The sequence below is a fragment of the Podospora pseudocomata genome, chromosome 5, assembly GCF_035222375.1.
Source record: "Podospora pseudocomata strain CBS 415.72m chromosome 5, whole genome shotgun sequence".
Taxonomy (NCBI): Eukaryota; Fungi; Ascomycota; class Sordariomycetes; order Sordariales; family Podosporaceae; genus Podospora; species Podospora pseudocomata.
In genome coordinates this window covers 612,076-624,426 of record NC_085889.1, presented here as the reverse complement: position 1 = coordinate 624,426, position 12,351 = coordinate 612,076, and the positions used below count along the sequence as shown (strand labels likewise).

The following is a 12,351-nucleotide window of genomic DNA, read 5'->3' as shown; positions in this document are numbered from 1 at the left end:
CCATGTATGCCCCAACCTTAAGCCACCAGGCTTGGAATTTGGATAGGTCCTTGCCGTCATAGGCTGGAGGTTTGGCCATATGGACGGGGTTGGCCTGAACCGGGGTGCGAGAGAAAAATTGGATGAGCCGAGTGAGGTCGTCTCGGCCGGAAGGGCTGGGAGAGCGATTGTCTCTCCCGGGAGGAGGGTCGTTACATATAGGTCCTCCCCCTCCAGCTCCTCCGGAAGGAAGGCCTGCTCCTTGTTCAACATGATAGTCACCATTATCGTTGTCGGGAGAGAAGTCGTCCGGGTTAGGAGGTGTACCTCCGGTGGCGTAGCGACGTTCGGTGGGAGATTATCACTTTCCCCGCCAGAGGCAGCAGGAGTCATGTACATGGGACCAGCACGCGATGCTTCAAACTGTATCCGAACCTGTCGTGATGTGTTTCGTGCCGTGGCTTCCAGTAGTGCCTCGGTGGTAAGTGTCTCGATCTGCTCCATGACATACCTTCCATGCTCGTTTAGCGTGGAGGGGTCAACAAACTCCTTTGGCAAGAGCCTGTAAACGTCGTGGTTGCGCTTGTTGGCCCAATTCTCAACCTGATTGTTGAACCGCTTCTGATCCTCGACCTCCTTTTTCAGGGCCAGAAGGGCGGCGTAGTGACGGTTGGCAGACTCAGGCAGCTGTTCTATGGCTTGTTGACGCTGACGCTCGTCCTGGGAGATGACGGCGATGGCTCCCCAGATCTGATTCGCAAAGGTAGCACTGGCGTTTTCAATCTGCTAACGGAAGTGCCGGATCTGTTGTTCTGAGACCTGGACCCCGAGTTTCACCATGCCGGCGCAGATAGAGTATTGTTCACGGATGTGACTATACTGGTGCTTGAGGTGCTCCATCTCCTGAGGGTTAATGTAAACCTTGTTCTGCTGCTGAGCAAGTTGGCGAACGCTCTCGTAGGCCTCCCTCCTTCGGCGATGGAGCTCGATGATCCATGGTGCAGGGTTATGGACAGCACCCGGCAACGGCTAGATGTCGGTGGGGTTCATCATGATGGTCTCAAACTCCTGAGGGGAGTAGAGGGTGAGCTCCATGTGGTCCTCAACCTGGACGGGCTCAGCGGAGGCGACATGATGTTCCAGCATGTTACAGGAAGAAATGGATGTATTGTCAAGTTGTTCCTGGAGGTTTCTACCGCTTGCGTATGTGGGTGACACGGTGACAGGTAATGTCGGAAGTAACGATAGCGTGGTATTATAGTGGTAGATGGATGGTTAGTATCTTCGATTGTTTGAAGATTATATGTGACAAGGGCTAGTGATCAGGGCTTAGAACAGTAGTTTAATTCAGCTAATAATCTTCAATGGCCTCGAAGGCCTTAGTGAAGAGAGTCTAGAGATACAAACAGATTCTAAGGACGCCTATTTATCTGTCCTTTTGAAGTCCGTGCTCTGGTTACTTCAACCAGCTACCGAGTCCTTCCTCGTACGCAATAAGAAACATCATTCCTTTATAGCCGCAAGCCACTTCATTGTCCGCCTTCATTCCAGCCATTGCTTGTCGCTTGTGCATGTAGAAAGCGGTTAGGCCCTCACGCGGCTAGTTATTTGTTTGCGTGTAACAGTTGAAGGTTTTTCTAGACAACTGGTTCGGTGCAGCTAAATAATGTACAACAATAGCTTGTCTTAATCACAATAGTCTGATACCAACGATGTGACTTATATTACATACTGCATGTCACGGCAGGGCAGACCACTGCGCCAAACCTGTTGTGATTGCTATCAAAAGCTACAAGTGAGCCAAGCTTCCTGGCTTGGCTCGCTCCAGTGGTATATATATGGTGACGCCGCCACAGCCGTCACACTGCAGAACTATCTACGAGCTATCTAGTTCTTCCGTATATATAGACCACTGTTCCCCTGGATCATTGTCTTCCCCCAATGATCCCTAGAGTCGGATTGTCATGGCGGTTGCACCGTAATCAGGGCGCCGCGTAACTAACTTCACCCGAGGTTTCATGCACTGCGCGGTTGCGCCGTCTTCCGATGAGCAGTGGTAGATCATTGACGAGGTTAAACAGCGCGCCCAGCACCACTAGGCCAAACGCGCACATAGGCCCTAGAATAGCAAATACGGTGAGGCCGTATGACGCCTGCTGGAAGGTGGTGTCTTTTTGGAGTCGCTCCGTGGCGAGGCCGACCTGCATCGCGGTCAGCACCAGGGCCAGGAAGACAGCGGCAGTGGCCATCCACGCAAGATTATCGTGCAAGAGGCTGCTATAGTTGTGCCTGCCGCGGACGTAGGGGTGGAAGGGAGGGAGGCGGGTGAAGCGATGGATGGTGTTGATGCGGGAGAGGCGGAGCTCGGCGCGCAGAAAGCGTGGGTGGACCACATCTGGGTTGCGTTCGTGCACTTGGAGGAGTTCCCTGGCCAAGGCCTTCCAGTCTGCCCATTTGATTGGCGAGTCATCTTCATTTCGAGGCAGGAGGCGCGTTTCGTTGGCGATGTGGAAGTCGCTCTCGGATGATATGAGACAGACGTATGTGTAGAGGAAACCCAAGGCGACTTTCCTTGCTATTCCCCGGCACGTATCTGCCGGGGGATTATAGCACGCACAGCCATCAGGGCACTGAAGGTTGCTGACAAAAGCCTGGATCAAGAAGGAATCGCGGGACGGGTTTGATGAAGAGCCTCCCTTTATTAGACCAGAGCAGGTGGAGGTCCATCCGGTCGGTGATGGCGACCTCCCGGCCCATGGCGACATGGAAGTGCAGCGGGTGGCGGGACGCTCTGCGCCAGCAAACCAGAGATGCTTGAGCATGTCGGCCAGACCGCCGAGAGACAGTTCCGTCCTTAAGAAAGCCGATATATCGTCGGCCGGGTTTCTGACGACGCGCTTTCTAGGGGCCTCGTAGTAGCGATAGGTAGCCGGCAAGCCATCCGCGGTGATTTCCTCTTGTCATTTCCCAAACACGTCTGTTTTGACTATAAATACTATTGTCAGAGAGTACGCACACTTGCACTGCGATGGTGCTGCTAGCGTACCGGCCTGGGCGGGGGACGTGGCGGAGCCATGTGGAACGCGGACGGGGGCGACGGAGGGTAATTGTCGGGACGGGACGAGTCGGCACGGGACGCGTCGGCACGTCGCCTGCTTTCCGGAGCTGGAAAACACACGGGGCCCACTATGCGCACTCTGTTAGCTAAACTAGCCGGCCGTGACTGCGGGATGCTTAATCCTATTGCCATACGTTATCCCTTAGTTTCGATTTCTCCGCCGTTTGTCTTAACTCGCTTGGAGCGTCGAGAGACAAGGACACGACACGACGGTTTGATCGTCCGCGGTTTTTGATGGGCGCTGTGAATACTTGCCCAGGTGCGTCGCATCAGAGGTAATGTCGGGATCATAGCTTAAAGTAGTTGGATATGGCGCTTCTTAGCGCTTTGGGCGGTAAGTATTAGGCGATCTTAGGCCGCTGCCAAGTCCTTCGATATACTCTGTTAGAATGGGGTCGCTGAGAGCACTGTAGCTACAGGGGTCTCAGGAGGGTGAAGCAATTACCCAAGAACTTGGCGAGTGTCGGACTGTGCTGCTGAGTACGACGACGCGGTTGTCGAAGGAAGAAAGTGCAACAGGTATTACCTGCAAATACAGAGAGTAGTGAACTGAGATGTTGTAGTCTCATGAAATACTGTAAATGATCAATCTTATTGACTGTCTTAACTTATTATTTCTTCTTAAGGAGAGAAAGAAGCAGAAAAACCATTGCAATTGGAAGAGGGCTCTTTATGAGCACCTGAACTCCCTTATCATCCTTATTCAGTAACTTGAATCTATGATCTCATTGATGAGGTGCTCGAGTCGCTCATGATGCTTCTCCTATCTCTCATTGTTCGGAGGTCCGGTCAAGAGCTTGTCCGGAGATCCGGTGAGGAGTCCTGGGAGCCGTTGAGAACACTTGTGGGCGAGCCGTTGAAAGCGCTGTGGGCGAGCCGTTGAGAGCGCTGTGGGTGAGCCGTTGAGAACAATGTGGGCGCAGAATTCCATAAACAAGTGCTGTAAAATTCCATGAATAAATGCTGCATTTTAACATACTCTGTGTCCAATACTATTCCTTTGATAACCGCGAGGTACTTGATTGCCTGCCTTACTTCCAACCATTGGTTCTCGATAGCGGTTGGGCCGTGATGTGGCTGATTGGTTGTTTGACGTGTGACACGCATACAAAGGCCAAACAGCGCCTCATTATGGATCTCGCTAAGTCTAAATACTCCTCTCTCCATCACTTTCGTTCTTACGGCGACCTTAACATAGTCACCGCCGCGATTGAAGCTGACCCTTACCAGCCTGGTGCGCAATACGAGCCCCGCTTTTCAGAATATTCCCAGGATGACCACGACAGAGGTGAGATCGCTCTCTATATAAGAAGCGGCGACCGATGCTAACTACCGGCACTCCATCCTTAGGCTTGCAGGGGACTCCGCCGGATCGTCCCAGTCGACGACGCTCCCGACGACGCGACGATCGAGTAAGTTCCACCCGGTCAAGCGCATAGAGGCACGTCTAACCGGACAGTATTATCGCAATCCACGGATTGGGCACCGAGTCGCCGCGGACATGGGAGTTTAAGAAAAGAAGTGGGGATGGGGTTGTGAACTGGCTGTCGGACGGCGACATGCTGCCGGCAGCCCTACCAAAGGCCTGCATATATACGTACGACTGGAATGCAAACTACTTCGCAGATGCACCCGTGCAGACGCTACTCGGCCATGCCGATACGCTACTCGGTCTTATAGCCGAAGGCCGTGGTTCGCAAACGCGACCGATTATCTTCGTCGCCTCTTGTTTTGGAGGGCTTATTCTGGCCGAGGTATGTACCTAGATCATATACGGCGGGCAGCGGTTAACCTCCCCAGGCAATCATCCGAGCCGCCCAGGAAGGCAGCGCCTATAAACATATCCTGCTTTCCACTGTCGGCATCGTGTTTCTCGCCACTCCATTCCAGGGTAGTGATGCTGCGAAGCAGGCTCGGTGGCAGGTGCTGGTTAAAGGCATTATGGGAGAGCAGGCCTCTGACCAACTCATAAAAGACCTCGAGCAGAGCCACGACTTCGTCCACCAGCGCGTTCAGAAGTTCGCCGAGATCGCTAATGCTAAGGCAGTGCAACTGCCCCTGAGTTGCTTTTTCGAGACTAGGAAGACGGAGATGTTAAGACGCATTCTATCGCCGGGGTGGGCGAAGCGCCTGTCAAGGAGTGTTACCCGCAAGATTGTACGTTATTTGCCCCCGTTCGTGATATTCAACTGACCTTGCTAGCTTGTGACGGAGTCTTCGGCCTGCCTGCATGGTTTCCCTCGCCAAGGCTTGGATGCGACCCATTCAGGGATGAACAAATTCCAAGGTCCAGAATGTCCCAACTTTAAATTTGTTAAAGATGCGGTCAGGAAACTCGCTGGAGACGCATCGGTTGTTTTAAAACTGCGGAAGAACTGTAAGCTGATCATCTCCTGGGTGGGCTGATACGGCCAGAATAGTACTAACATGGTGAAGCTACCGTGAAGGGACACTGGATCGTCCGGTTCGGACGTAATAAGGAATTCGTCGGGCGTGAATCAATTCTCGAAGATCTTTTAAGAGGGTTCTTCCTAGTGGAGACGAAGATGACTGCCAACGGACCGCCATCGAAGGTCTGGGGGTTGGAAAGACGCAGATCGCGCTGGAGACCGCTTATCGCATTCGCGGCGTGCAGCCGGAATGCTCGGTCTTTGGGTTCCCGCTGTGGATGCCACCGCTTTCGAGAATGCATACCGCGCTATCGGCCAGCAGCTTAAGGTACCGGGAATCGACGAAGAAAAAGCAGATGTTAAGGCACTTATTAAGTCCGTATTGGGCCGCGAGAGTATGGGTAACTGGCTTTTGATTATCGACAACGCCGACGATGAAAAGCTACTCTTTGGGGATACCGCCCTTACCTACTATCTTCCATTCAGCCGAAAAGGATCTATTCTTTTCACAACCCGAAACCACAAACTTGGATTAAGGCTGGTCGAGTCTGAAAATCATATTATCGCAGTTGAAGAAATGAGCAAAGACGAGGCCCTTAAGCTATTAGGGAAAAACCTAAAAGGTTCTCAGATGAGCGACACAAGAAGCAACAATGCGTTGCTAGAGTTTCTTGCTAACCTCCCTCTGGCAAAACGGCAGGCGTCTGCTTATATGGCCAAGGAGCAGATCTCGACTGCGCGGTACCTCAAGCTGTGCAAGTCCAGTGATGAGGATATGGTTAAGTTGTTGAGTAGTCACTTTGACGACCGACACCGATATAAGAACATTCAAAATGCTGTCGCCACAACTTGGCTGATTTCGTTCCAGCAAATCTCAGATCACGACGCGCTGGCGGCTGACTACCTCAGATTTCTGTGTTTTCTAGCCGGGAAGGATATTCCGCACTCCCTGTTGCCGCCGGCGGGGACGCTAGAGACAGTTGAAGCAATCGGGACCCTGAAGGCGTATGCATTTATCTCCCAACAGAATGAGTCGGATAGCTACGATATCCATCGGCTAGTTCAGATATCGATGCTGAGCTGGTTAGATGGAAAGGGAGAGCGACAGGAATGGACGGCCAAAGTGTTAGAACGGCTTAACGATATATTTCCTTGGCCCAAACACGAAAACCGAGAAGAGTGGATAAGGTATCTTCCTCATACGCTACATGCTCTTCAACTACGGAAGAGAACAGATGACGAGGAAGCGACAACAGGTCTTCTTTCCAAAGTGGGTGAGAGCTTTCGCAATTTAGGGAAGTATAAGGAGGCCGAGCAGATGCATCGGCAGGAGCTCCAGCTAAGAGAGAAGGTTTTGGGCAAGGAGCATCCTGACACGCTCACCAGCATGGACAACCTTGCGATTGTGCTTGATAGCCAGGGGAAGTATGAGGAGGCCGAGCGGATGCATCGGCAGGCGCTGCAGCTAAGGGAGAAGGTGTTGGGCAAGGAGCATCCCGACACGCTCACCAGCATGGACAACCTTGCGCTTGTGCTTCATAGCCAGGGGAAGTATGAGGAGGCCGAGCAGATGCATCGGCAGGAGCTGCAGCTATCGGAGAAGGTGTTGGGCAAGGAGCATCCCGACACGCTCACCAGCATGGACAACCTTGCGCTTGTGCTTGATAGCCAGGGGAAGTATGAGGAGGCCGAGCAGATACATCGGCAGGCGCTGCAGCTAAGGGAGAAGGTGTTGGGCAAGGAGCATCCCGACACGCTCACCAGCATGAACAACCTTGCGCTTGTGCTCGACAGCCAGGGGAAGTATGAGGAGGCCGAGCAGATGCATCGGCAGGCGCTGCAGCTATCTGAGAAGGTGTTGGGCAAGGAACATCCCGACACGCTCACCAGCATGAACAACCTTGCGCTTGTGCTTCGTAGCCAGGGGAAGTATGAGGAGGCCGAGCAGATGCATCGGCAGGAGCTGCAGCTAAGAGAGAAGGTGTCGGAAAACAGATGACTGGGCTTGCAAGCTAGCCGCACACAGCTTAGCTGATCTCTCATTCAATCTCTCTCTCTATTTTTCTATCATAGCGTGTCGCAGGAGGGGTCTGGGGGTCTCCATTAATTTATAGCCCGTCATGATACTCTAGATCCTTCTAGATCCCGCCTCTTTCATCAATTCGAGTACTGTGTTTCGTCCTGAAGACAGGTGGCTCCAGAATGCTTTATAGCGACGTCATATAGTTAAAGACCCACTCGAACAACAGGGAGTAGAATGGCTCGTGTGGAGAAAGTTTGAACATTGGAATCGTGTTCTTCAGGGCGCGTCCTAACTATGAAGTTCACGACAGAAAGCTGAGCTGATCTCTCATTCTTTTTCTCTCTCTTTTTTTTTCTATCATAGCGTGACACAGGAGGGGCCTGGGGGTCTCCATTAATTTAAAGCCCGTTACAATACTCTAGATCCTTCTGGATCCCGCCTCTTTCATCACTTCGAGTACCCTGTTTCGTCATGAAGATAGGTGGCTCTAGAACACTTGGTAGAGACGTCATTTGGCCCATTCGAATAACTCGAGATCGGGCTAGTTGGCCTGACGTAGTTCCAAGCGTGTCACGAAGCTGAGGCTGAAATAGGTCAAGGCCAATATTATTCCGTAGCTAAAGTAATCGAAAGATGAGGAAAAGGAAAAGTAAGTGTGTGTGGCCCTGCTTGCTCTGCAAGATATCCTTACCCTGCCTTGCCTGCCCCACGTGGCCTGTGCTTCCCTTTGCTCCCATTGGCCGCAGCCCTCATCCTCAGCCCTGACCCTGTATTCCTGTCCTAACCCTAACCCTGTAGCCGTATGCCGTCACAAAGCGCCACAACAAACTCTATTTAATCTGGTTTCCTTTAGCAGCCGCGAGGCTCCCAAGATGATTTGACTGCAGTAACTAAGCCTGTGAAAGCGGCAGCTGATGCCAAGGGAACTAGGGAGGTATGACGCCATAAGTGCTAATTTGTTGAGAGGAAGTGATAAAGAAGCTTAGGTAGGTATGTAAATATGAAATGGAACTGTAGTTAAGACAAGCAGTATATTGGTTTATATGACGATTCAACTTTGCCTTTACCTCGACTTGCAAATTCGTTATTCGAACTTAAGCTGGTTAATTTGGACATTTCGAAATCAAACACATTTTTTCCAAGCTGAAATTGACAGGGGGGTAGGGTGGCAGAGGCAGTGTTGCTCCTAGCTACACACCCCACCCAAGTCCGAAAGCGGCAATGTATTTCCCTCGACCAGGAAGAACACCCAGAACCAACTCACAATAGTATCAGAAAGTTCAAGAATAAAATTCAAATACTTCATCACCCCTTCCCCTCTCTACAAATGAAACCCAAACTCTCCTCCCAACCCCCAAGGCCCCTCATGCGTAACAACCTCCCCTCCCTCCCCTCCGAGAACAACAACCCTCTCAACCTTCACATCCGTCTCAAACCCAAACGTCCCGTTCGCAGCAAAGCTCTGCCCATCCCACAAAAACCCAATCTCCGACTTGTTCCCCCCCACATCCAAACTGGCCCCATCATCCAAGTACAATTCCCCCTTGGCAGTCCCGTCCTTCCCCGGCGCAACAATAATCCTAAAGTTCTTCTCCCTCAACTGGGCAGTAGTATTCGCTGATTCAGTCCTCATAGCAAGGATAGTCCCGCCTCGAATGTGAACAGGAATCTCATCCCACTGTACACCGTCCAACCTGTGCGTTTGTCCACCCCCGGCCTTTTGCTCAAAAGTCCAAAAGTCATACCAGATATCGTCCGGAAGGTAGAAGCTGACGCTCTGGGAGTCGTCGTCAACAACTGGAGAAACAAGTAACGCGTCTCCGAGCATCCATTGGTTCTGGATGCCAAACGTGTTGCTATCCGAGGGGTAGAAGAACCACAGCGGGCTGGCGTTGGGCGTGCCGTCAGCGCTCGCTTTCCAGAGGGAGGTGTACATGTAGTCGAGCAACTTGTAGCGAGTATCAATCGCCTTCTTGGCGGCTTGAGTGACCAAAGGCCACAGGTAAAATTCCTGACGGTTGGCCGTGATATCTGCGTGGTTGCGGTAGAAGGGCTGGAAAGCGCCTAGCAAAGCCCAGCGGGCGCACATTTTTTCCGTCGCGTTTTCGTTGAAGCCACAGACGTCAGAGCCAACAAAGGGCACCGCGTGCAGGGCAGTGAAGGACAACATTTGGCGGATAGTAGTTCGGTAATGATCCCACCTAGAAGCGTTGTCACCGAACCAATGCGCTGCCACTCTCCCCACGCCAGCAAAGGTCGATCGAGTGAGGACGAAGGGCCTGACAGCCGAGTTTCTGCTCAGCAGGGCGTTCCGGGTGGCGCCAGCCATCATGGTGCCGTAGAAGTTGTGAGTATCATACTGGTGGGTTCCGTCGGCATTGGTGATGTTCGTCCACAAAGTTTTGCTGGAGATGTCGCCCCATCGGTTCTGTATGCGATACAGGGGGTTGAAGAGATCTCTCTCTGGCACTCCAAGAAATGGAACCGGGTCCCCGTAACGTTTCCTGACCGCGATACCCTTGTTGGCAACGCAGGTTCGAGCAGATGTTGAAGCAAAGCAGCTGGTGCTTTCACACATGTTGCTCGCCTCATTCATGTCAACCCACAGCCCATCGACATTGACGCCTGAGTTGGGGTCGTAGAACCTCCTGATCTCATCTGTCCACCATTCCTGTGTGTTTGGATGGAGCCAGTCAGGCCAAACCACTTCGCCGGGCCATTGAAACCCGCGATAAAATGAGCCATCTGCTGCTTTGAGAAAGACGTTCTGTTCGGCGCCTCTGGTGTAGGTTGGGTAACCACCAGCTCGATGGATTCCCGGATCCAGGATTTGAACATAGTGTTGTCCATCATCGTGCAGACTCTGAACCAGCTGCCGAACTTTCTCCAGGGGGTAACGGCTCCCGTCCGTGGTGAAATCCTGATGGTCGCTCATGTAGTCAATATCACCCCACATCGTCTCCAATGGGATCCCAGCGGCCGCGTAGGTGTCAACAACTTGTCCAACTTCATCAATGCTTTTATATCCATACTTGCACTGATGGAAACCCAGGACCCAATACGGCACAAACGCTGGGAGCCCGACAACTTCGGCATACTGCTTGCTGACGTCTGTTGGGGTCGGGCCTGCTAAGAAGTAAAAGTCGAATACGCCGCCAATCACATTGTACTCGAGGAATTGCTGTCCCTGGTCCGAGGTGCCCAACTTGACATCCATGCCGTTGGAACTCCGCAGAAACACGCCGTGCGTGCCTGACTCGCCCCGATGGTCAAAGTACACCGGGTGCGAGCCGTAGAGATTGAGCCCGTTTGGGATCATGGGCGATTCCGTGTTCCATAGCGTGCGGGTGTAATTCCATGTTGGAAGGCGAAAGTCATCCGAGTGTTCGCCCAGCCCATAAATATTTGGATTCGACGGCAAGCGAGTTCTGAGTCGGATGTACTGGGTTTCAAAGATCAACGGCGTGTCGGCCGTGTCAAAAAGGGTCTCCCCTGTCGACGCTCTTGTAACGCTAAAGGCAAACGGGCTTTGGGTGAAACTGAACTGCAACCTAGAGCTGCTCGAGGACGCGTTCTCGTTTCTCGGTCGGGGGAGAACGTGTTCCTGGATTTGAAACACTTGGGAATCGGCATCTGTGATGAGGACATGCAGCCGTGAGTCTGTTCGAGTCAGTGACCTTAGACGGCATCGTGATACTTGACAAAAACATTGACGTGCTTACCTGTCTGGTACTCGACAAGCAACCTCAGGTTCTCGATGTCGCTGCTGTGAGAGCTGCAGTTGCCAATGAGAACAAGATCTGCAATCAGATACGAGTCCGCCTTCAGCACGTTGATGGCTTCGTAACCCGAACATCGTTCAGTCTGTCCCCGTGCCCCCCACAGAGAGCACAACACAAGAGAGGCGATCCAGAGAAACGCCATTCTGTAATGGAAGCTAGCAAAAAGAAAACAACACCAGAGCAAGCTGACCGGCATGTGGGAAGCAAGGGCAAGGAGAGGAAGAGATAATTGGACTCGCCAAAAAGATATCTGACCGCATCATCATGACCGCGGTGCCACCTTAACACCACCGGCGATGCGAAGATAGATTGGATGAACCATCGTGTTCGCATGTGGTGAGCATGCGGTCCCAGCAAGCTGCCTCCCGTGACCGAACAACACGGCTGGGCTGTAACGTGGTGATCATCAAGGTAGGTACCCCAACCCACCAAGAGTCTCCAATTCCTCCACCCGCATGATGGGGTGTTCTCCTCGGCGTCCCGTGGGACAGCATGCGGGGAATGCTGCCTGTGCGACAGGAGGAAAGCTTGGTAAAAAGACGGAGGCTGGGAGGAATGCATGATGAGATGCCCGGCCGTGTTCCTTTCCCCGGATTTCCAAGCTCCAACTGCCGGTCCGGGGTCTGTCTGTCCCACGGCGAGCGCTGCAACCTTCCCTTTAGGGCCGTGACTTGGGGTTCCAGAAAAAGAAGCAGATGATCAGAGGCGGTCAGCAGCTCTCGGGCATTGAATTGTTTGTTGCGACAGTGCTGTGTACCACAGCAGGAGAAAATAGAGAGACAGAGGTCGTGCGTGGATGCCATGCGCATGTTGAGGTTTGGTGCGCCTCCAGGAGGACGGCCGTTTGGGTGCAATATTGTCCACGTCGAGCTTTCCGGTGCGGAAACATGCGGGCTGCCGCGGCTTCGTCTGGAGGTTAGGGAGTGTGACACAGAATTCGGCAACAATATAAGTTCTTGAGCCGAGAAAACCTTTCTGCAATGAGCTAAAAAATGTCGTGATGCGGTGGAGGGACGGGACTGACCAAGACCGAAAAGAGAAAGAGTCTCTACTCCTCCT

At 52.6% G+C, this 12,351-nt stretch overlaps 3 protein-coding genes across 3 annotated transcripts; 1 reads left to right on the top strand and 2 right to left on the bottom strand.

Moving 5' to 3' along the window:
* Window positions 1-1,961: 1,961 nt before the first annotated feature.
* Window positions 1,962-2,801, bottom strand: QC762_0075270 (uncharacterized protein; the record flags this gene model as incomplete). The annotated part of the gene is made up of 1 exon (XM_062883795.1): window positions 1,962-2,801. One exon carries the CDS (start codon window positions 2,799-2,801, stop codon window positions 1,962-1,964), a length of 840 nt encoding a protein of 279 aa, XP_062741619.1.
* Window positions 2,802-4,066: 1,265 nt separating this feature from the next.
* Window positions 4,067-7,486, top strand: QC762_0075260 (uncharacterized protein; the record flags this gene model as incomplete). The annotated part of the gene is made up of 7 exons (XM_062883794.1): window positions 4,067-4,385; window positions 4,448-4,509; window positions 4,557-4,851; window positions 4,898-5,254; window positions 5,300-5,474; window positions 5,534-5,621; window positions 5,671-7,486. The coding sequence occupies exons 1-7, from the start codon at window positions 4,371-4,373 to the stop codon at window positions 7,484-7,486; spliced, it is 2,808 nt and encodes a 935-aa protein (XP_062741618.1). The 5' UTR covers window positions 4,067-4,370.
* Window positions 7,487-8,831: 1,345 nt separating this feature from the next.
* On the bottom strand, window positions 8,832-12,287 carry QC762_501420 (uncharacterized protein; the record flags this gene model as incomplete). The annotated part of the gene is made up of 2 exons (XM_062890565.1): window positions 11,233-12,287; window positions 8,832-11,170 (listed from the first exon to the last, which is right to left on the bottom strand). The coding sequence occupies exons 1-2, from the start codon at window positions 11,486-11,488 to the stop codon at window positions 8,832-8,834; spliced, it is 2,595 nt and encodes an 864-aa protein (XP_062741617.1). The 5' UTR covers window positions 11,489-12,287.
* Window positions 12,288-12,351: the final 64 nt, after the last annotated feature.